This window comes from Bos mutus, chromosome 11 (genome assembly GCF_027580195.1).
Source record: "Bos mutus isolate GX-2022 chromosome 11, NWIPB_WYAK_1.1, whole genome shotgun sequence".
NCBI classification, from domain to species: Eukaryota; Metazoa; Chordata; class Mammalia; order Artiodactyla; family Bovidae; genus Bos; species Bos mutus.
This window is the reverse complement of record NC_091627.1, coordinates 13,904,996-13,928,986: the sequence shown is the minus strand read 5'-3', so window position 1 is coordinate 13,928,986 and position 23,991 is coordinate 13,904,996. Positions and strand designations below refer to the sequence as shown.

The 23,991-nt window shown below is 42.3% G+C and overlaps 1 protein-coding gene across 3 annotated transcripts in view; it reads right to left on the bottom strand.

Annotated features, from left to right (window-relative positions):
* The window catches only part of TTLL11 (tubulin tyrosine ligase like 11), a 270,271-nt gene that overhangs the window by 196,083 nt on the left and 50,197 nt on the right, over window positions 1-23,991 (bottom strand). For all 3 annotated transcript variants that reach the window (XM_070379049.1, XM_070379050.1, XM_070379051.1), the window contains exons 2-3: window positions 20,128-20,224; window positions 11,660-11,793 (exon numbers count right to left, since the gene is read on the bottom strand). In XM_070379049.1, the coding sequence (XP_070235150.1) occupies window positions 11,660-11,793; window positions 20,128-20,224 (231 nt within the window). The remainder of the gene's footprint in view (window positions 1-11,659; window positions 11,794-20,127; window positions 20,225-23,991) is intronic.

Genomic DNA, 23,991 nt, shown 5'->3' with positions numbered 1-23,991 from the left:
GCAAAAAAAAAACAAACCCAAATAATCCAACTTTAAAATGGACAGAGGATTTGAACAGACATTTTCTCAAACAAATGATATACATATGGCCAAGAGAAATATGAGAAGCTGCTCAGCATCACTAATCATCAAGGAAATACAAATCGAAACCACAATGAGAGGCCACCTCACACTTCTGGGTGAGAATGTAAGTTGAGAGTCACTACGGAAAATAGTATAGAGGTTCCTCAAAAAATTTAAAAAAGAACTACCATATGATTCAGCTATCCCACTCCTGAGTATATATCTGAATGAATTAGAATCAGTATCTCAAAAGGTTATATGCATCACCATGCTCACTGTAGCATTATTCACAATAACCAACACATGAAAACAGCCTTAAAGGTCATTCAATGAGTGAACAGAGAAAGAAAATCTGATATATAGGTATAGATATGTATCCTTGTTTGAGTTTTGTATGTATTCACACACCCCCCAAACACATAGAGGAATACTGTTCAGCCACGAAAAAGAAGGTAATCCTTCTATTTGCAACAAACCTGGATGGACCTTGAGGGCATTATGCTAAGTGAGATAATACAAATATTGTGTTATCTCATTTAGATAGTGAGAAAGACAAATATTGGATGATGTCACTTAAATGTGGAATATTTTAAAAAGTCAAATTTACAGAAACAGAGAATAAAATAATGGTTGCCAAGGGCTGGGGGATGAGGAAAATGGGCAGATGTTGGTCAAAAGGAGCAAACTTCCAGTTATAAGATGAGTCAGTTCTGGGGAGCGAATGTACAGAGTGGTGACTATAGTTAACAGTACTGTATTATATACCTGAAAATTACTAGGAGAGTAGATATTAAATACTCTCACCACAAAAAAAAAATCGTAATTATGGGAGATGATGGATATGCTAACTATAACATTGTGGCCATCATTTCACAATATATATGTGGACCAAATCATCGTGTCATACATCTTAAACTTACACAATGTTATATGTCAATTACATCTCAATAAAGCTGGAGGGGGGAAGAAAAATAAAGAGGGGAGCCAGGAATTGAGCCCAGGTGTCGTGACTCTGGTCCAACATCTCATCCCACATTAAGGGATCACATAGGAGCGTTTCCTGATGTCCTCCATTTCCCCAAGCCATTACTCTGGCTCCCATAACACCTTGCACTTAATTCCATCACAGTCTTTATCAGCTTGGACCATCTATCTCCTCTATTAAGCAGAACCCTCCCTTTTAAGCAGAGACCCTCAACTTTCAGCTTTGACTCTCCAGTCGACCAGTGCTGGACCCATAAAAGAGAATCAGTAAAAATTTGTTCATTAAAGGAAGCTGGGACAGTCAGAAGACATAGGTCTCAGTCATGGCTACACATACCTGTAAGCCATGTGACTCTGAGCAAGTTACTTACCCCTCTGATTTTCAGCTCCCTCATCAATAAGATGATGAATAAGAACACGATGCAGTGGAAAGAAAATGAGATCTGGACCCCAAAAAACGTCTGAATGAATGAATGAGTGATCACTCTTCTATACCAGAAATCACAAAGGCAAGGATACATCTAACTTGTTTTGTATCCCCAGCATACTTGGCTGGTCTCAGAAAATGTTTGAAGTAAACCAAGTCAGAGATCTGAGGGCACTAAACAGTTGTAGAGTCAGGGTACAACCATGACCAAGTACCTTCAATTCTGAATCTCTATTTTCTCATCTGTAAATTGGAGGTAGTGATACCTCCCCAAATTGAGTGAGGAGGAAGAAAGATCAGGTCTATAAAAGGCACTTGGTAAACAGCAAAGCCCTGCACAGACGCCAGCTTTCTCCTGGGCTGTTCACAAGGACTTCCTAGTGAGCACGACCTAAGGATGTTCATCCAGAGAGGAGCAGCATCTTGAGTTTCGGATGATACTATTTCTCCAATAAACAAACTGAGCTGTTAAGTGAGGGGGCACAAGAACAGCAGGACAGATCTAAGCAGGAGGTGAAGTTCTATTCTGGGCAACAAAGAAAATAAAACTTGAAGCAGATGGGGAGGTGAAGACAAGGCTCCTACAGAGTCTCTGCCAGCAGCCCTGAATCATCTGCCTTCTTCTGACAGCTGGAGTCCCCTGGCTTCCATCTCTCATCTCACTAGTTACACACGACCCTGGGCCACTGCTTCAGCCTCCCAGGATGCCATGCTGCACCAGCAGAAGGCATTCTGACCCCTGTGTCAGCTCTCAAGGTTGCTGAGGATGCATGAGACCTCTGGATGTGAGTGGGGGTTGGGACATCACAGGGGCATCACCGACCACCTGACGCCCTCACTGGCTGGCATCACTTTGGTGAGTTCTTCACGGCTCAAGTCAGGCCTGCCCTCCTGTGAAGCTGACAGGCTGGGTCATGCTGATACCCTTGGCTGCAGAGAAGCTAACTTTTGATGACTAAAGTCACAAGAGATGAAACTTTTAAACCAGAGTGTCTGCACATTAATCTGAAGTTCAATTTAGCAAATATACTTGAGTTCCAGCTGTGTGCAGGCCCCGGGATAGGCAACAGGCACACAAAGGTAAATAAGATGAATCCAGTTACTCACTGCTCTTGTGGTCCTTAGAGCAGGAGAGAAAAATAATTAGACGGGTGGTCACTAAGCAGTGTGACAGGCGTAAGGACCGTGAAAAGGAGGAAAACAAAAGTACACCCACAGCTGTGGGGGCACAGAGCAGGCTTTATAGAGAAGGTAAAAGATGAGCAGGGGTCTGAAGAACTAGCAAAACATGTCAGGTGAAAGAAGGCAGCCTTGGAGGTGAGAGCAAGTGTTCCAGGCGCAGGGAGAACAGAGGAAGCAGAGGCTACGGTGCTGCTGAGGGCATACAAAAGTTGAATATGGGACTTCCCTGATGGTCCAGTGGTTAAGAATCTGCCTGCCAATGCAGGAGACACAGGTTCCACACCTGGTCCAGGAAGATTCCACATGCTGCAGGGCAATTAAGCCGGTGCACAGCTGCTTAAGTCAGCCTGTCCTGAGCCCAAGCTCTGCCACAAGAGAAGCCACCTCAATGAGAAGCCCACACACCACAACTAGAGAGCAGCCGCTGCTCACCGCATCTAGAGAAAGCCTGCGTGCAGCCACAAAGACCCAGCGCAGCCAAAAATAAACGAGTCATTTTTGTTTTAAAGTCGAATACAGAGGAGACCGGGAGAAGAGGTCAGAAATGGTGCGAGCTAAGGCTGCAGAGGTGGGAGGGGCTCTACATGGCAGGTGCAGGAGTTCAAGCTTCATCCTCTGGGTAAACCATCAGGTCGCCCAAAGTCAGCCATATCAGCATCTCGTGTGTATGAAGGGAAATGATTCAAGTCATCAACTCGCCAGAAGGTTCTTTGATAAGCGTGGAATCAGGACAAGGAATATAAGCTCCACATTGCAGGTTTTCTTTCCGCCTTGACTCTGACCCACTTACAACTCCACATTTTCAGAGTTCCTAAACCCAGCGGAGAACATTGTTCTCTGGGGGATTTTTTTGCAAAGAATGCATTTCATTCAGCCTCAAGGAGCTGAATCAATAAAAACTAACTGAGGATGGAGCCAGAGAGGAAAATGGAAGGACCCCATATTCTCTGGCTCCCTCCAAGAAACTGCAAAACATTATTGAACAGGTTTGGGGGCTTGATTTGCTGAAAAATTCTTCTGCGACGAAATGCAAACTCCTTTGCCATAATAAATGCTGTTGTGATAACAAAACTGTACTTTTCTCAAATACCCAGATGGAAGACCATATGCAAAATAAACTCCAAGGATTTTTTTTTTTTTATTGGCCATCTGCGCAAATTGGAAAGAAAGCCAGCATCCTCCTCTAGACGTCCCAAAAATTTCCACTGAGAATCCTACTTTCTTCTGTCTACTGCCGCCTGCTGATGGTATTTGGGTACCACTTTTGCAAATGGATTGCAGGGCGGGGCTGGGCAGGGGGAGGTGTGGGTCTCCCCTCCCTCTTGAACAAAGTTAATTTAATCCTAATTAGTGGGAGAAATAAAATACCCACAAATTGCCAGGTTTTAGAAGGCTTTACAACTACTCATACCTCTTCCTGTTGTTGGCAGGAATTCCAAAGCAACACCCCACACACACTCACACCTCTCAGGACTCACTTCCTAGGCGCTGCGAAGACACTGTGAGACAGCCTCACAATTAAGTGTGCAGTTAATGAAGCCTCATGTTTGACTCTACATGTCACAAATGTAAGTGTGAGTGCATGCATGCTAAGTCACTTCAGTCATGTCCCACTCTCTGTGACCCTGTAGATTGTAGCCCGCCAGGCTCCTCTGTCCATGGGATTCTCCAGGCAAGATATACTGAGTGGGTTGCCATGCCCTCCTCCAGGGGATCTTCCTGACCAAGGGATTGAACATAGGTCTCCTGCATTGGTAGCCGGGTCCTTGACCATACAGCCACCTGGGAAGCCCCAAATGTAAGTGTACATACCCTTTAACACAGCAATACCATGTTGAGATTTCTATTTGAAGGAAATGCTGGTGCAGGTGTCTAAAAATACCTGTAGGAGGGTGTTTCCCTCAGGTTGAACCAAAAAATATGAGAATTACATCATAGTCATCAACAGGGGAGTGCTTTTAAAAGTTAGGGTGTATTCGTACAATGGTATACTATGTGGTAGGGACATGGAAAGATGCCTCAAACATATTCAGTGGGGAAAAGGCGGGCTAGAGAAGAGAGTAATCCTGTGTGTTAAAGAAACAAGGCTGTGCGTGTTACAGTGTATGTTTATACACAGGAAAAGCTGGAAGGTTACATACTACTTATCCAGTAATTTCTGAGGGTAGGGACATTTTTCCACTTTTAATTTATATATCTTATATTATTTGAATTCTTAATATGAATACATTGCTTTGTGTTAAAACAAATGAGATATTAAAATAAGAATGCTAGGAGTTTTATCAGGTTTGCAACCAAAAAAGCATTTCATCATCAAATATTCATTGAATGCCAACATCATTCTGAAGTTATAGAGGCACTTCCCCACACAGCAGCAGATGGAGAAATGGGACTGAAAAGAGGAGGGACTTGCCTGGGACCATGTAAGGAATAAGTAACCACGAGGCCAGGGCTTTGCAGTAAACAACAATTGGCGGGGGGGGCAGGAGGCGGTTATAGTCTTACTCTGCCTGTGCCAGACCCTGATTCAGCAGATTCTAAATCTGTGCTATTTTAGAAGACAAAGAAATCCTTCTTTATATTAGACAACAATCCTCGTCTAAACACCTTTAACTTCTCCCACCTGAAACAACCAAAAAAATGGAGAAAATACATTAAACAGTGATTTTCAAGGCACTGGGACACCAAGCAACAAAGAACAGTGATTCCTGAGAGACGGGCATCAAACGACATGATTGTCTCCATTTATTATCTTGTGAGAGATTCTGAGCTGTAGCACAGAAAGAGAGAGAGAACTCCAGTGGAGTCCAGTGGACAATCTGAGTCGAGGAAATGAAACTATGAGTCAGGGAAATTAAGGCAGCCAGAGTTCTCAGGGAAGAGTACTAGAGAGACTTCTGCACAAAGAGAGATCCACCGAGATCTGGGGGTCCACCGAGGGTCTCCCTTGTATATTTAGCTGAGTACAGATCAGTGCATGCAAGACTGGGGACCACCTGAGGCCGAGGGAAGAGGATTCGAGGCAACAGTGCCTGGAACCACACAGAATCTGCAATAGTGTCTGTTTTTACCTACCAGACTGGAAAACACCATGATGCACAGAGTACTGAGTGGAGTCCACATAGGATTCTTGCCTCAGTGGTGAGGAATAACTAGCCTGAGACGGAGCACTACTCCAGTCCTGCCTAGCAGACTTTGAAAACAAGACTCCAAACCTATTTCCATCTAACTTACTTGGATCCCACAACAAAGTTCAAGAATATTTATGAGAATACAAAAGTATTCAACATCCCAATAAGTTAAGATTCACCACATCTGGTATCCAGCTAAAAGTTATCAGGCACAAAAAGAGGCAAGGAAATATGAGTCATAATGCGAAGAAAACCAAAGAAAACCAAAGGAAACAGGAGAAAAAGGACACATTATATACAGAAGATCAAAGATAAAAATGAAAAAAGAGTTCTTGTCAGAAGCAATACAAGCAAGAAGACAGAGTAATATACTAAAAGCACTGAAAGAAAAAAATGTCAACCAAGAATTCTATACCTAGAGAAAATCTTTCAAAGTCAAAAGCAAAATAAACTTTAACATTTAAGGATTCATCACCAAAAGATTCCTTAACACAAAAAGTACTAAGGGAAACTCTTTAGTATAATTAGACTAAAGAAGAATTATACAAACAGAAATGTGAATCGACAAACTCCGATACTTTGGCCACCTGATGCGAAGAACTGACTCATTTGAACAGACCCTGATGCTGGGAAAAATTGAAGGCAGGAGGAGAAGGGGATGACAGAGGACGAGATGGTTGGATGGCATCACCGACTCAACGGACATGAATTTGAGTAAACTCCAGGAATTGGCAATGGACAGGGAGCCCTGGCATGCTGCAGTCCATGGGGTCACAAAGAGTTGGACACAACTGAGTGACTGAACTGAACTGAGTATAAAGGAATAAAAACCACTGGAAATGGTAACCATATGAATACATATATTATTTTCTTGTTGTTATTTAAATCTCTCTAAAATAAAATAGATTGTTTAAACAAAAATAATAATAATTTATTGTTGGGTCTATAATATATGTATAAAAGTAAAATATATGACATTAAAGCATAAAAGCCAGGAATGGGAAGATGGGAGCATGGTATTGTTCTCATACTATAAGTAAAATGACATAGTAGCATTTAAAAAATAGATTGTCATAAGTTAAAGGTACATATCATAAATCCTAAAGGAACCACCAAAAAAAAAAAAAACCAATTAAAACTACAAAGCTAACAAAGGAAGTAAATAAAACTGATAAATTTCTACCCACACTGATGAGGAAAAAGAAAGAACATAGATTACAAATGTTAGGAATTAGAAAACTGACATCAGTAAAAATTCTGCAGATAGTTAAAGGATAAAAGGTAATATTATGATGACTTTATGACAATAAAAGCAAAAACAGGAAAAAAAGGACAAATTCCTTGAAAGATATAAACTGTCAATGCTTATTCAAGAGTAGATAATATGAATAGCCTATGTCTGTTAAAGAAATTGATTTTAAAAGGTTAAACAAAGCATGCATTCCTAAGGCAAATTCTACTTCATCATGACATATTATCCTTTTTATATATGATTGGCTTTGACTTATTGAAATTTCGTTTGGTATGTCTGAATCTATATTCATGAGGAATATTGGTCTGTCGTTTTAGTTTTTCTTTTTAGCAACATCTTTGTTTGACAGTGAGGTATTGGCTTAAAGACTGAGACATACATTGATAGAATAGAATAGAGAATTCAGAAATACACTCACACATACTTGAGCAACTATTTTCAACATGAGTGCAAAAGCAATGGGGGGAAAGGTTAGCATTCTCATCAAATGTTTCTGAAGCTGTTGGATATCTCATGTTAGAAAAAAGTGAACCCATATCTCACATCATATTAAAAAAAAAAACTAACTCAAAACAAATCATAGACCTAAACTTAAAACTACAAACTTGGAGACAGAAACATAAGAGAATATCTTTGTGAACTTAGGTTAGGTAAAGATTCCTGCTACATGACACCAAAAGTATGATCCATAAAGGAAAAAGTCAATCAATTGATTCATCAGATTTTAGAACTCGCTCTTCAAAAGATAATGTTACAAGGATGAAAAGACAAGGCACAAACCGAGAGAAAATATTTGTAATTGGTATAGCTGATAAACACACGTGTTCAAAATATACAAAGAACTTTCAAAATGCAATAGCAAAAATAACTCAGTTCTTAAAATGAGTGAAAGATGTGAATAGATATTTCATCAAAGTATACATTTGGATGACAAATAAGCACACAAACAGATGCACAGAATCATTAATAATTAGGGAAATACAAATTAAAACTAATGAGAAACCACTGCACACCTGTCAGGATGGCTGAAATTAAAAAGAATGACTATTACCAAGTGTTTGCAAGGATGTGGAAGAATTAGAATTATCATATGTTGCTCTTGGGAATACAAAATGGCACAACCTTCTTTGGAAAACAATTGGTAATTTCTTTAAAATTAAATGGACACCTACTCTGTGATCCAGACATTCTATTTCTAACCTTTTATTCAAAAGAAATCATATGTCTACACAAACACTTATACAGGAATGTTCATAGAATATTTATTTGTAACATTCTGTAACATCCAAAACCTGGAATCAATAAAAATATTCAGCAGCAATTGAAGGTATAAACAAACTGTGGTAAATACATTTAATAGAATACTCTTTACTAACAAGAGGGCTTCCCTGGTGGCTCAGATGGTAAAGAATCTGCCTGCATTGCAGGGGAGCCAGGTTTGATCCCTGGGTCAGGAAGACCTCCTGGAGAAGGAAATGGCTACCCACTCCAGTATTCTTGCCTGGAGAATTCCATGGACAGAGGAGCCTGGTGGGCTACCATTCATGGGGTTGCAAAGAGTCAGACATGACTGAGGACCTAACACTTTCACTAATAAGGAATTAATTACTGATGAAACTACAACATGATGAATCTCAAAATAATTAGGTTGAGTGAAAAAAAGCCAGACTCTCCCACCCCCAAAACACATACAGAAAAGTATCTCTGTATGATTCCATTTACAGAAAATTCTAGAAAGTACAAACTAATCCTGACTGAAAATACATCCACGGTTGCCTGGCGATGGGAGGTAGAGAGCAGGGAGGAGAAGAACGAAAGGATTACAGTGGAACATGACAAAACAGTTTGGGGTGATGGATATGTTCATTAGCTTGGTTGTGATGATGGTTTTACACATTTTTACATATATCAAAACATATCAAACTGTACACTTTAAATATTTGCAGCTTAACTGTACCTTAATTAGGGCTGTTGTTTCTGTTTTTAAAGTATGAGACAAATAGGCTATCTGCACAGTCTCAAAATATCTCCCCACAAGATACTTAATGATTACAAAGGAAAAATCGTATCTGTACAGGAGAGAAACTTAGTAGATACTACCTTAACTAAGTGATCAAAATTAACATCACCAGAATTAAGACATCTTGACATCCTGTGTCTGCTAACAGACTGTATTGAGAAGGTCATAACATTACAAAGATGCCAAGGTAATTCAACGTGGAAAATGAAAATCCTTTCAGCAAAGAATGATGAAGCAACTGAATATCCATATGGGAAAAGTAAACTTCAATTTTAATCTCATGCTGTACATAAAAACTAACTTGAAATGGATCACAGGCATAAATGTAAGACTAAAAGTATAAAGCGTCTAGAAAAAACAACAAAGTTTTCACAACCTTTAGTTAGGCAAGAGTGTCTTAGGCATCACACAAGAAGCACAAACTATGAAAGAAAAGAACTGATACATTCAATGTTATAAAAATTAAAAACAGGGAGCTCAAGCCCGGTGCTCTGGGACAACCGAGAGGGACAGAATGGAGTGGGAGTTGGGAGGGAGGTTCAGGAGGGAGGGACATATGCAACTGCGCGTGTGTTCAGTCATGCCTGACTCCTTGTGATCGCATGGACTGCAGCCTGCCAGGCTCCTCAGTCTGTGCGACTCTCCAGGCAAGGATATTGGAGTGGGTTGCCATTTGCTCCTCCAGGGGATCTTCTCCACCCAGGGATTGAACCCACAACTCCTGCATCTCCTGCATTGGCAGGTAGATTCTTTACCACTGAGCCACCTGGGAAACCTGGACATATGTATACCTATGGTTGATTCGTGTTGATGTTTGGCAGAAACCAATACAATATTGTAAAGTAATTATCCCCCAATTAAAAACAAATAAATTTTAAAAATTAAAAATATTTGCTCTTCCAAAGACAGAATTAAAAAGTGAAAATTCAAGGTTAAGATTGAAAAGCCAAGTGTGAGAAAATATTCACAATATATTAATACACATCACAATACATATACAAAAGAGTTGTATAGAAAGAACCTACAACTTAAAAATAAAATGCTAACAAAACGAGCAGAAGTTTGAATACGCACTTAACCAAGGAAGATATTCACATGGCCCAAAAGCACAGTGCAAAGGGGAGGTGTAATTAAAACCATAAGGAGATACAATTATACAATTGTATTAATATAATTATACAATTATACCTGAGTGTATAAAATTCAAAAGACTAACTATACCAAGTACTGGCAATGACGCAGAACAAAGGGAATTCACGCACTGCTGGAGAGAGTGTAGAGTGGTCCAGCCACTTTGGAAAACAATTTTGCGATTTCTCACAAAGTTAAACACACACATGCCATATGATCCTGCAATTCCACTCTTAGGTTTTACCCATGGGAAATGAAAACCTAGATCCACAAAATGACTTGTATATGATTAGTCATGGCAGCTTTATTTATAATATCTCCAAACTGGAAAAAACCCAGATGAACATCCATTGGTGAGTAGATAAACAAGTTGGGGTATATTCATCATGTAACTCTATTCAGCAATAAAAAATACTAACTACTGATTCAACAAACATGGACGAAACTCAAAACCATAATTCTCAAAAAAAAAAAAGAGTACATACTGTGTGATCCCATTTATATAAATTTCTTGAACAGGCAATACTAATCTATAATGAGAATGCAGATCAGCAGTTACCTGGACTAGGGGTTGTGGGGACTGATGGAAAAAAGGCACAGAGGGACTTCTGGGGATGACAGCAATGCTCCTCTCACTTATCTGGTTTGGAAGACATAGTTGGTATCCCATTTAAACTCAGCCTTGCAGAATACTTAAAATGAGTTGTAGAAATGGGACAGAAAGGTATTCCACATACTGACAATTGTCTGAGCAGATCAACAGAAGTGGTAAGTTGAGGGTAAGGATAGGGACCAGCCAAAATTTATTTTTTTAATTAACTGCAATTTGCGTACAACAACTGCTCCCATTTTAAGTTAATAATTTGAAGAATTTTAAGAAATGTCTACAAACCCATGTAACCACCATTCCAGAGAAAGGTGCTTTTTCAAAATTACCATTTCAAGTTTTTTTTTTTAAGTGTTTGGATATGGAATGGGTCACTGGAAAATTGATTCTGGAACAAGTTCAAAACAGGACACTTAAAAGGTTTCCCCCTCCATTGGTCAGACCTTCACTGGCCTTGAAACAGAGCCTGACCTCCAATGTTTCACATCACGAGATGCCGGGGAGACCACACCTTTGGGATTCACCCGAACAGCCCCAGTCCACTTGTGGGCTCAGCCGCCTGCTTCCGCTGTGTCTCCCTGGCTCTTCAAATGCCCTGACTCCATGATTTAGCTCCTGATAACCATCCTCAGGCTTGTCTCCTGGTGTCAGGACCCACTTCCTCAGTTTACCTGTCATCCCATCTGTTCATTTCTGCAAGCTGCCCTGATTGCTGCAATATCTGCTATGTCCTGTTAAGACACACCCCAGGCCAGTCTGAGCTTCCTAGGGACCCCTTGCCCCAGCTCCCAGCACACGTGACCCAGGATCCAGTTGCAGCCATCATAGAATTCACAGGTCACGGGGATGGGATGCTACCTACCTGAGCCACAAAGAGCTGGAACTCATCAGGCAGAATCCATGAGCGAGGGTAGAAGTTGTACTCCTCTGGAAAGAGATTCTGCATGATTCTCACGGCTCTGCTCAGTGTAATTTTCCGCACCATCTCCGTCATGCCTGGGGAGAAGAGAAGTTGTGGGGTTTCAACAACAGTGGGCCACTAGCTATAAAACAGCCATTACTGGGGACTTTTAAAACCACCCACCCGACACATTCACTTTTTCAGAAGGGATTTTTAAAAAAGGTATGAGTAGTTCTCCGCAGCGGTGATTCATGGTTTGGAAAGACCTGCCAAATTAATGAAAAACTTGAGGGAATAGACAGATCTTTTTCTTCTCCTTGTAAAAATGAAGCATCAATTTGAAGGAATGAGTTTCCACCTAGTTTATTATTCCATTCTTTGTCAGCCCCCTAGATAACGAATAAAGAGAAGAATTTATATCTTGCAGTTAAAACTTAATATCCTCTTTAATTTTGGGCCACCACACATACCTCTGGGATTCTTTCCATCTTATACCCTGGAGAATATTATCTAGTGGACTCTGGCTACATTATGAGAAGCTTAATTAAGTTGCTTTGTTTTAATCTTTCATGAGTATTAAAGGCATAAAGTAGAAAAATATATACACCTTTCAGCAGAAAATCTGTCTCCTTGAAATCAGGACAGGAAGTAGAGAGGATATTACAGTATAATTTAAGGGGAAAAAATGGAAACTGTAGGAGTTCTTCAGTTATTTAAGTACTGACACTGACATTGATCAGATCTCATTAATTTGCCCAGAGGGAATAGAAGAGTCTCACTTATAAAACATTTTCAAAGATTGGTAGATTTTTTTCCTTGTAACATCTTTAGAAATGCTGACAAGAAAAGGAACTTAGTATATATCTTAGCAAATTTTAGGCAAATAGGTAAAAATTAAACTTTAGCATGCTTACTTCCCTAAGGCAAATATCACTGCTCAAAAAAAATAAAGGACACTAAAAATGGCCTTCACCCCAAAAGAGGTTACACAATTCCATTAATGACTTGAAATTTGCCAGCAAAGTAATTTTTACTAGAAAGTACAAAGTTCCACATCAGTTTGGCATATACAAATTACCACATTCCAATGGGCAAAGTCAGAATGCATGAGGTTTCTCTAAACTCCCATGTTTAAGAAGCCAATGGTGTTTGAGATGAAGGTTTTAATAATCTACTTCTTGCTTCCCCCAGAATATTAAAAAGAGCCATAAAAATCTAAAAGATCACAGCTTGAAGATGTCAGGTTCTTACTTCTTGTTTAGAAGGAGCTAGGGAAGGATTGGAGAAGGCAATGGCAACCCACTCCAGTACTCTTGCCTGGGAAATCCCATGGACAGAGGAGCCTAGTAGGCTACAATCCATGGGGTCTCGAAGAGTCGGACACAACTGAGCGACTTCACTTTCACTTTTCACTTTCATGCACTGGAGAGGGAAATGGCAACCCACTCCAGTATTCTTGCCATGAGAATCCCAGAGACAGAAGCCTGGCGGGCTGCCGTCTATGGGGTCGCACAGAGTTGGACACGACTGATGTGACTTAGCAGGGAAGGATTAAGTAAGAAATAAAGGAGCTTTACGGAGAAGGCAATGGCACCCCACTCCAGTACTCTTGCCTGGAAAATCCCAGGGACGGAGGAGCCTAGTGAGCTGCCGTCTATGGGGTCGCACAGCGTCGGACACGACTGAATCGACTTAGCAGCAGCAGCAGCAGCAAAGGAGCTTTAAAGGTACTAATAAACTGTGTCCTAACATGGATTCTCTGATATTAGAGAAAACACTGAGGACACTTTGGGAACTTCTAAGAAATTGGTATGAGTTCAGGAAATTAGAGCTATTTCCTTTTATTCCCCCACAAAATTAGAAGTTTTGAGTTATAAACATGGGAGCTGAATATAAAGTACACAAAATTCCAACTTCTTTGGAGATTTCTTAGTTGAATTTCAAGTTTTAGTTTTAGTATTAAACTAAAAACCTTCATAGTGAAGTGACAAGTGAAGTCGCTCAGTCATGTCCGACTTTTTGCGACCCCATGGACTGTAGCCCACCAGGCTCCTCAGTCCGTGGGATTCCCCAGGCAAGAGTACTGGAGTGGGTTGCCGTGCCCTGATCCACCAGATCTTCCCGACCCAGGTATCAAACCCATGTCTCTTACATCTCCTGCATTGGCAGGTGGGTTCCCCACCTGGGAAGCTCCCTATAATATAGCATCTTACAGCAAATACATGATGGGCCAAATAGTGCCGGGGTGTTTTCCCCATTTTAACGGTCATGTGACAGCAGGGAATGTTTGCTTGCAGAAATCCCTCGGCCTGTGGAAGGACTCGCACAACACAAATAGGAATGCTGTGAGTACAGGAGTGTGGTTCAAATGCTCCAGAGAAGTCCCACGGAAATCAGTGTCCAGCAAATTGAACAAACACTTATTTGAAATCTGTGATGGCTCCTTCTGTCATGTGGATCGCTTATCCCCCACACCGGCTAACAGATCTGTTTTCTGAGTTTACACTTGAATCTGTCTCCAGGTAGTTCTCTACAAACAACAGCCAACTTAAGAAGCCATCCCGACAAGCCATGGCTACTCTTCCCAGGTGCTCCTGACCCGCAGGCTAGACAGCTCACCCCTAACCCTGCCTGAATGCCTGTCTCCAGAAGGCAGCAGTGTAGACCTCCCTCAGTCCAGTTACAGCTGACACCTTGGGTCCTCCGCCATCTCTAAGCTGCTACCCAGTTCCTACCCAGTGCTTTGGGACAGTATCTCTGAGTCCCCCGCTAGGCCCCAGGAGGAAGCTCCTAGCTAGCCCTGCCTGGGGCCGCAGCTCAAAGTCAGATGTGGGCTGTGCCATCGCTCAGAAAGACGCTGATAAGAGTAGCTGGGTTTCTAGCTGGGCCAGAGCGTACATTCCCAGAGTAAACATGTACAGAGGCAGGTCATTGCCAGACCCTGCTGGCTGCAGACTCTGCCTCCCTTCTCTAGGGTTGCTGTAATACCTGACCCCTATCTGTGACCCCTGCCCAAGGCTCTGGGACCCATTCTGACCTGAGGTAGAAGCTCTGGGTCCCACCACCAGCTCCCCTTTGCTAACACTGTGACCCTTCCTTTGTACTCCAGCTAGATAAGGAGGATATTTTTTAATTAATGAATTTACTTATTCATTCATTTTGGTTGTGCTGGGTCTTTGTTGCTGCTCACGGGCTTTCTCTAGTTGTGGCAAGTGGGGGCTGCTCTTGGTTGTGGTCCCTGGGCTTCTCATTACAGGGACTTCTCTTGTGGAGCATGGGTTCTAGGTGCACGGGCTTCAGGAGTTGTGGTGCACTGGCTTAGTTGCTCAAGGCATGTGGAATCTCCCCAGACCAGGAATAGAACCCGTGTCCCCTGCATTGGCAGGCGGATTCTTAACCACTGTACCACCAGGGAGGGCCAGATAAGGAGGATTTTAGCTATTTCTCTGAGGTGCCATTGCTTGTCCTCAAATGTTGGTCACCTGTTCTTGGCTCCTGGTGCCTAAGTGGCTGCCTCAGCAATGCCTTTGCCCAATGTCTCCCATGTTCCTCCTCCCATGTTGCCCCTAAGCCTCCGCTGCAAGGGCTGGAGTCCTCCTGTGGCTTGAGCCCAGGGGCTGGGCTCCTGCTGTCCTAACAGGTTCTCTTGAGGCTGACTGTCTACCTGGGCTTCTCAGGAAGGTCTGTTCTTAGATGTCCTTGTTGTAGCCGTTCCCCTACCGGGTGGGAAATACCCCTCACTCAGGCTAAAGCTTCTCATCCAAAAGCTTGCCTCCTGCCATTGCTTCTGAGCCTGGGTTTTGCTGTCTGCCTCACTGCAGTCTCACAGCCTGGGGCAGTAGAGGCGGAAGGTGGGGGGGTCTCAGCCCACTGGAGTTACACAGAAGTGTAACAGTCTGATCCTCTGGCCTGTCTACACAGACCTAGTTAACCCAAATTAAAAACAAAACATAATGTGAGCTATGTTGGGAGTACTACTCAATCCAAGTATCGCTTATAACAATAATTCTTGGCAAAAACACATAATAACCATCAAGCAGCAAACAATACTTTCAGATTCTGAAAAATACAGTAGCCTCTTAGCTGTTTCCTCTCTCAGCCTCTCTACGCCCCAACTCCTCCACCTCCACCTCCAGTGCATCCCCTCTGGAATATCTTTCCATCTGCACACCGGCCCGTGTCACTCTCTAGCTTGGAAATTTCTCAGTGACTCCCTGTGACCTTGGTCCCTGCCTCTCACCTCCCCACTGTCCCATCACACACGACCCTTTCTAACGACCACAGGCCGCTTGCCTTTCACTGCATGTGCGACCCCATAGACGGCAGCCCACCAGGCTCCCCCATCCCTGGGATTCTCCAGAGGCAAGAACACTGGAGTGGGTTGCCATTTCCTTCTCCAATGCATGAAAGTGAAAAGTGAAAGTGAAGTCGCTCAGTCGTGTCCGACTCCTAGTGACCCCATGGACTGCAGCCTACCAGGCTCCTCCGTCCATGGGATTTTCTAGGCAAGAGTACTGGAGTGGGGTGCCATTGCAACATGCAAATCACTCTACACCTCTGCACCACCTCTGCGCCCTTGTCTAGCGTGGGGGTCAGGCCCATCCAGCCCTGGAGGCTCAGTTCACACTTGCAATCCTCTTCTCCAGGATCTCTTGCCCCACCTTCCCCCCAGGCAGATCTGGGTCAGGTCACATGCTCTTGCTCCTTATTCTCACAGCACCCCAAGCTTCCTCTGGCATAGTGCTTATCTTGTATTTAACTTCTCTCTTTAAGCGCTTTTCTCCTCATCTTTATATCCCTAGCCCAGACCAGAGATTAGCAGACAGCCGCCCCCAGAGATCCCTCCCTGGGGCCCCCTCCTCCTCTGACAAAGTCCCCTTCTCATGGTGGGCTCTCAAGTGCCACCTGCCACGTGCTGTCATATATTCCAGAGCCGGCAACTCAGCAAAAGAAAAAACAAAACCCCGTTGTTTGTAAAGTCGAGAACTGACAGTTCTGGGCTTTCTTAAAGTAAAGACCTATCTAAATCAGATTATTTTTAGTGAAAGTTTTAATTCATCAGTTAAGATATAATAACATATCTTGAAGGCAATTGCCCATAGAAAAGTGGCTAAAATCTAACATGCTGACATGAACAAAATAAATTACTTCCATATGTTTATCCAAAAGTTTTCAGCTTATTCAGCATGTGCAGTGCTTATCCTTGCCTGGCACATCCTCTGGAACTTGCTCTAAGTAATACATGATGCATATGAAATGCAGCTTTGGAATAATGGGATGTATCAGAGACGTTAGATAAGCGTGGACACCAACCCGAGCACAGTTCTGGGATCGTCGCTAAGCACGTTGTCTTTCACAGGGCAGAGGGTGTGGCAGCACTGGTCTGCTGCCTAGAGGTTCCAGAGCCTTCTTTGTCATTAAAGCTAATAAGTGTTCTTGCCTGGAGAATCCCAGGGACGGGAGAGCCTGGTTGGCTTCCGTCTATGGGGTCTCACAGAGTCGGACACGACTGAAGCGACTTAGCAGCAGCAGCAGCTGGTGTTAGTAAAGAGGATAATTGTATGTTCCTATCACTGGCACTTGGAATATGAGATGGGGCGAGCGTTCTTCTTTAGAATGAATGTTCTTATATCACCTTTAATGAAACTAGTCCTCTGAAGGTAATTTTTCCTGTATTTCTACCTGCATCCCAAATGTCAAGCTATAGCGACTCCTTCCTTCCTGCTCTCAGCCGTCAGATGAAACGAGAAAATGGGCAAAATGTCAGTGAAGCCCATTTGATGATTCATGTCTTGGGAACTCTGCCCTCATTCAAAGAGTTTCTTTCTTCCAAATTTTGCTCCCCCAATATCACAGTAAGTCCTGTTAGTGGCATTAAAATGTCATCTTTTTTCTCAAAAAGATATTTATCTATGTATTTATTTTATTTGGCTGCATCGGGTGCAGCAGGTAGCCTCTTTATCGCAGATCATGGGCTTCTCTCTTGTGCGACATGGGCTCTACACTGCACAGGCCTAGTTACCCCATGGCATGTGGGATCTTAGTTCCCCAACCAGGGATCAAACTTTTATCCCCCATATTGGAAGGATTCTTCTACTGGACCACCAGGGAAGTCCCCCAAAAGTCATCTTTTATGAGCAGCCAGACAGAGAAAATGATAGCTATCCCATTAAAACCATGCAAGAACCCTGGCTGCAAGAGTTCTCCTCGTCCTCAGACAAAAACCTGCCTCCTCCAAGAACCTATCTGATCTTGAGTTAATTTTCTAGCTCTGTTCCCCAGGAAACCGATAAAGGGGGAAAGTTAGCTCTGTGACTAGACAACAGAGCATATGGTTAAAATGATCATTTACTGGCATCTCACATAAATACCTTGTCAGGAGCCATAGCTCTGGGCTTTCCTGAGTGTAATGAATCTTGTAACTTAGCATGACCCTGGCGGGGACGTTGGAAGCTATGCTACGGAGGAGCTGCGTGGGCTATTGGCTCCTTCCGGGTTTCTGAGTCAAGGCCGATCCACAGCCACCAATATGGATCGTGTCTCCTTGCACCTGAGCTTTCCCTGGAGGAGCCAAAGACTTAGCTCTGGAACCCTTGTAAAGACTCAGCTAAAAAGAAACGCATGACATTGACTGGCTGGCAAGCTGTGCTTCCTGTCCTGTGTCCTTCCAAGTGAATCTGAGCCAAGGGGCCTATGATAGTCTGTTGGCTTAGTTGAAAACCGCCCCTAGTGGACATAGTATAACTTGCCACTGTATAATGTATGGATATTGGGTTTTCTAAGAGGTATTTTCTTAACCATATGGCATGGACTGCCAAAGAAAAAGACCAGTTGATTCTCCTCTTAAAAATAAGCATAAATGAAACACTAGAGCAAACATCTTATAGTCAGGCAACTATGTAAAAATGATACACAAACATGATTAAGGTTTGGGAGGAAATAAATATAGAAAAGAGTCAGACACGATTTAGCAACTAAACAACAATAAATAGAAATATTCACATCATGGTTTCGTTCAATGAGGAATGGGATTTGGGTGATGTTCCCTCTCTCTCTCTCTTTTTAAAATATGAACCATTTTTTAAGTCTTTATTGAATTTGTTACAGTATTACTTATGTTTTTATGTTTTGGTTTTTTTGGCTGTGAGGCATGTGAGAATCTTAGCTCCTCAATCAGGGATCGTTAGAAGGCAAAGTCTTAATCACTGGACTGCCAGTCAAGTCCCTGTTCTTTTAAAAATTTATCTGTTATCGTATTCTAAATGGTTTGTGTCTTATGTAAAAATTTCTGAAAATGAGTGGCACCTCTTTCACTGAAATCATACCCTGATTAACCAAATGTTCATTTCTCCTTACACACTCCCACTCACCTTAACCCCTCCTCTCCACTTAACCAATGGAAATAATGAATAGTAATCAGGGCAGAAGAAGGTGGTAGAGGCTAAAAGGAAAGGGAAAAGTTATACGATAGGGTGGCTGGGAACGGAATGGGGAGGTCTCCTAGAGTGTTGGCTGTGGCACTTATCTGGCACCAAGTCTCCCATGCAGTCTCACTAGATAATCATCTCACTAGATAATGCCCTCAGGGTATGAAGACAGACGCTGCCCAGACCTCCTGTTCCCAGGATGGAGATGCTGCCTTTTGATTTTAAAACAGCACCTCCAGACATGGCACTTAAAGGAAATGGCAACTGTGAATCCCATTTCTGGGACAAAGTCCTGGAATTTTAGTACCTCTGTCTCCTGCAAATTAATTAGAAATTTAAATGGTTTGTTTACTTATTGTAGTGCAACATGAAGCTTTTATTAATGTTAGACTAACTCTGTAGGGGAAATGGTTCATTTTATTGCTTTGATGTCAGGCTTTCTCGTTCCCTGCGATGAGCGTAAAACTGGGGCTGCCTCTGAGTTTCAGTGAGTCAGTGAGAAAGCAGTTACAGAGCACCTCAGGTGTGTCCAGAAGGGTTGCAGGAGCCACAGGAATCTACAGAGGTGCGGGAGTCATGGCCCCTCCCAGGAGCTCATGATCTACTAGAGAAAGCCACACACATAGAGGCATTCAGAGTCCACACTCACTGAGTCATTGAAGTGTTCCAGAAACTATGGTGAGTTTTTTCATTTTGAAAATATCGTCCCTCCATGACACACCCACATTATATGAAAAACCCCAAAGTGAGAGCCATGGTCTTCCAGCAGTGGGATTAGGCCAGAAGAACCAATCTCTTCACACTTTGGAACTTCCAGTCTTTAAGCCCTTGGTGGGTTAAGTCCTGATCATCTTCCCTCCCAAGATCGCAGCACGGTGGCAGCCATTCCCAATTAAGAGCCCTCCAGTTTGATCTCAAAACACTGGCATACTTTTGTCCAAGAGTGTACCCTGAGACTCAGCCCTAGACACATTTTTAAATGCCAGCAATAACAGTAGATACCTGGAAACTTGTTCACTTGACCGGAGAATATGTCATTGTCGTGAAATGAAACTCCGTGCCAGTAGATGTCACAAGGCAAGCGTCGGCCAAATGGGAACTGGAAGAAAGAGGGGAAATGTGATTAACTACCGCCCTGAGTGTCTCTTCTGTACTAATTCCCCACGCCCTGGCACACACCACGTGACTGGATGCTTGTAACAAGCCTGTGAAGTTGCTGACATTCTTTCCTGTGTTACAGAACAAATTCAGTCAGGCTAAGTAACTTTCTCAGGGTCATGACCACTGAGAGGCAGGGTTCTGATTCAGCATGGCTGGCACTCTACAAGTGATTTTATAGGCACCCATTCATTAGAATCCCCATAACCATTCTAGAAAGGATGATATCCATTTCACTGATGAGAAAATCGGGGATGAGAGAGGTAAGGTAACACACCCAAGGCTGCACAGAGCCGGTAACAGGCGGATCTGAATCCAGGTCTATATGAATTCCAAACCATACTTCTCTTTCTCTTAAAACTGCAATGTGCAAACTGGTGCCCCTAAAACAAGTTCTCACAACGTCTCTCTCTCTCTGTTTCTCAACACACACACACATACACAGTCCCCAAGGGCAGGATGTATTCCCGGGAGCCTAAAACTGTTCCTGGCATTCAACAAAGACTTTTTGAATGAATAAATGAACAAACCAGGAATAGTCCTCTGACTCATGATGAGATAACCAGATTCTCTCTTCCAGGAATATGGAAATCAGAGATGCCCAGCAGCCTCTGCCGGCCCTTGAACTGAAAGGGATCAAACGCCAGAGCCGGGCAGCTGTGCTTGGCCATGTGCACAGAGAAGCAAAGGCAGCCAGTCTACTAAGAGAGGAGAAAGAAGCAGGTGCAAAGAGAAAAGCAGAGACGAGGCCATGTGGCCCTGGCGACACAGACCGAGTGACCTCAGTTCCCAGGGCTTCTAGACCCTGGGCCCAGGCCCTTCTGAGCCCCACTGTCCCTTCTGTCCTTGGATCCTGTGAGGCAGTCTCATACCCTTGGAATGCATCCCCTTTGCTCAAGCTAGAGGGTTTCAATTACTTGCAACCAGAAAATCCCTTGCTAAGACCAAGGGGCCTGCTCTTTCTACATCTTATTTCCTCTCCCAGTTATCAACAAGCTCTGCATTTACACAGTGTATTTTTTAAATGCATCACTCGACTCTCCTTAAGGGAAAAGAGCAAGGACATGTTAGTTCATATTTAGAACCTACTTGTTAGAAGTCCAAATGAAGAGAAATATCAGCATATTAAGTAAAAGCATCCAATTTTCCCATCCTAAGACTATAGTTAATCAGAATTTTTATCTGCTCCAAGCTAAGAGGGTGAAGTTCCAATGAAAGAACATGGCGTTACCAATGAAATGGCAGTGACTCAAAGCTTCCCAATGATTCCAAATTAAAATGAAGGCAAACAGACTCAAGCCCTTTACATCATTCACATTGTCTCAAAACTGTGCCAAAGTGAGGCATATGTTACACACTCTATTAGCATTAACAACTTCCATCTATAATTTATAGCACTTCACTCATTTTCTTTATATCCAGTGGATTGAAGTTATTAATTCGGCAGTCATAAATACAAGGAGATACAACATATGTTATTGTCTTCCAGCTGTTAAGTACTAATATAGAAGAGGGAAAAATAACTTTATGAGGAGGTTCCTCTATAAAGCATACTATCCAAGCAACATTTACTAGGATCCAAGTGGCTTTGCTGCCCACGCTGTGGGATTGACACCTGATCAATACACAAGACCCTTTAAGGTCTTAGCAAGGGATTTTCTGGTTGCAAGTAATTGAAACCCTCAGTGGATAACCTAGGAATCCTTATCACCCTTAGGATCACCTTTCAATCCTTGACACTTTCATGATTTCTAAGTTAACCTTTCATTCAGAGAGCCCCTAACTCTATTTGAGAAACTGTCTTTCTAAATCAATTTATTCAATAACCTATGTGCCAGGCACTTTGCTCAGTGCTGAGAAAACAGAGAAACATGATATTAAGTAGGTCCCAGCATCTTGTCTCTCAGGCTTCCCTGGTAGCTCAGTTGGTAAAGAATCTGCCTGCAGTGCAGGAGACCTGGGTTCAATCCCTAGGTCTGGAAGATACCCTGGAGAAGAAAATAGCAAACCACTCCAGTATTCTTGCCTGGAGAATCTTGTGTACAGAGGAGCCTGGCGGGCTACAGTCCATGAGGTTGCCAGAGTCCGACACAACTTAGCAACTAAACCACCAAACCAGCATCTCATAATCCCATGTCTTTTTAAGATCCTTTGAAAAACCGCTTAAACAGCTAACATCAAGCTCAATGGTGAAACTGAAAGCTTTTCTTCTGATATCAGGAAGGAGACCAGGAGACTCACTTTTGCCACTTTCTATTCAACATGGTATTGGAAGTTCTAACCAGAGCAATAGGCAAGAAAAAGAAACGAGACATCCAAATTGGAAAGGAAGAAGTAAAATTATCTATTTTCAGAGGACATGATCTTATATATAGAAAATCCTAAAGATTACATACACACACACACACAATAAATGAACTCAACAAAGTTACTAGATACAAAATCAATACACAAAAAAATCAGTTGTTTTTCTATATACTGACCATGAACATCCAAAAAGAAAATTAAGAAAACAATTCAATTTACCACAGCATCAAAAAGAATAAAATAATTAGGTATTAACCAAGGGGACAAAGACTTGTACACTAAAAATTACAAAATGTTGCCAAAAGAAATGGCAGACACAGATAAGTGGAAAGATATCCCATGTTCAAGGATGAGAAGGCTTCATATTATTAAAATGTCAACACTACTCAAAATGATCCTCAGATTCAATGAAATCCCAACCAAAATTCCAGTAACTTTTTTTTTTTGCAGAAATAGAAATATCCTTCTTAAAATTCACATGAAATATCAAGGAATCCCAAATAGCCAAAACAATTTTGGAGGTATCACACTTTCTGATGCCAAAACTTATAACAAAGCTATAGTAATCAAAACAGTGCATAAAACAATAATGAGATACCACTGCACACCTTAAAATGCCCAAAATCCAGAACACAACACCACCAAGTGCTGACGGGGGTAAGGAGCAACAGGAACACTCATCTACTGCTGATGGGAATGCGAAATGGTACAGCCACTTTGGAAGACAGTTTGGAAATTTCTTACAAACCTAAATATACTCTTATCAGATGATCCAGCAATTATGCTCCTCGGTATTATTCAAATTAATTAAAAACTTATGTCCACAAAAAAGCCCTCCATGTAAAGGTTTATAGCAGCTTAATTCGTAATTGCTAAGGCCTGGAAACAACCAAGATGTCCTTCAGTGAGTGAGTGGATAAATAAGCCATGGTACAGCCAGGCAATGGACTTTTCTTCGGTGCTAAAAAGAAATGAGCTACTGAGCCATGAAAAGACATGGAGGACCCTTAAATGCATATTATTAAGCAAAAGAAGCCCATCTGAAAAGGCTACATAAGGTATGATTCCAGTTATCTGACTTTCCGGAAAAGGCACAACTATGGAGACAGTGAAAGGATCAGTGGTTGCCAGGGGCTAGTCTTGGAGGGATGACTAGGCAAAGCACAGAAGGTTTTTAGGGCAGTGAAACAACACTCTCTCATACCATAACGGTGAATTCACACCACCATAGCTTTGTCTAAAGCCACAGAATGTACATCACCAAAAGTGAACACTGATATAAACTACGGACTTCGGGTGACAATGATCTGCAACAAAGGTTCATTGATTTTAACAAACCTATCGCTTTGGTATGGGATTTTGATAGTGTATACGTGAGGGCGGTGATTATATGGGAAATCT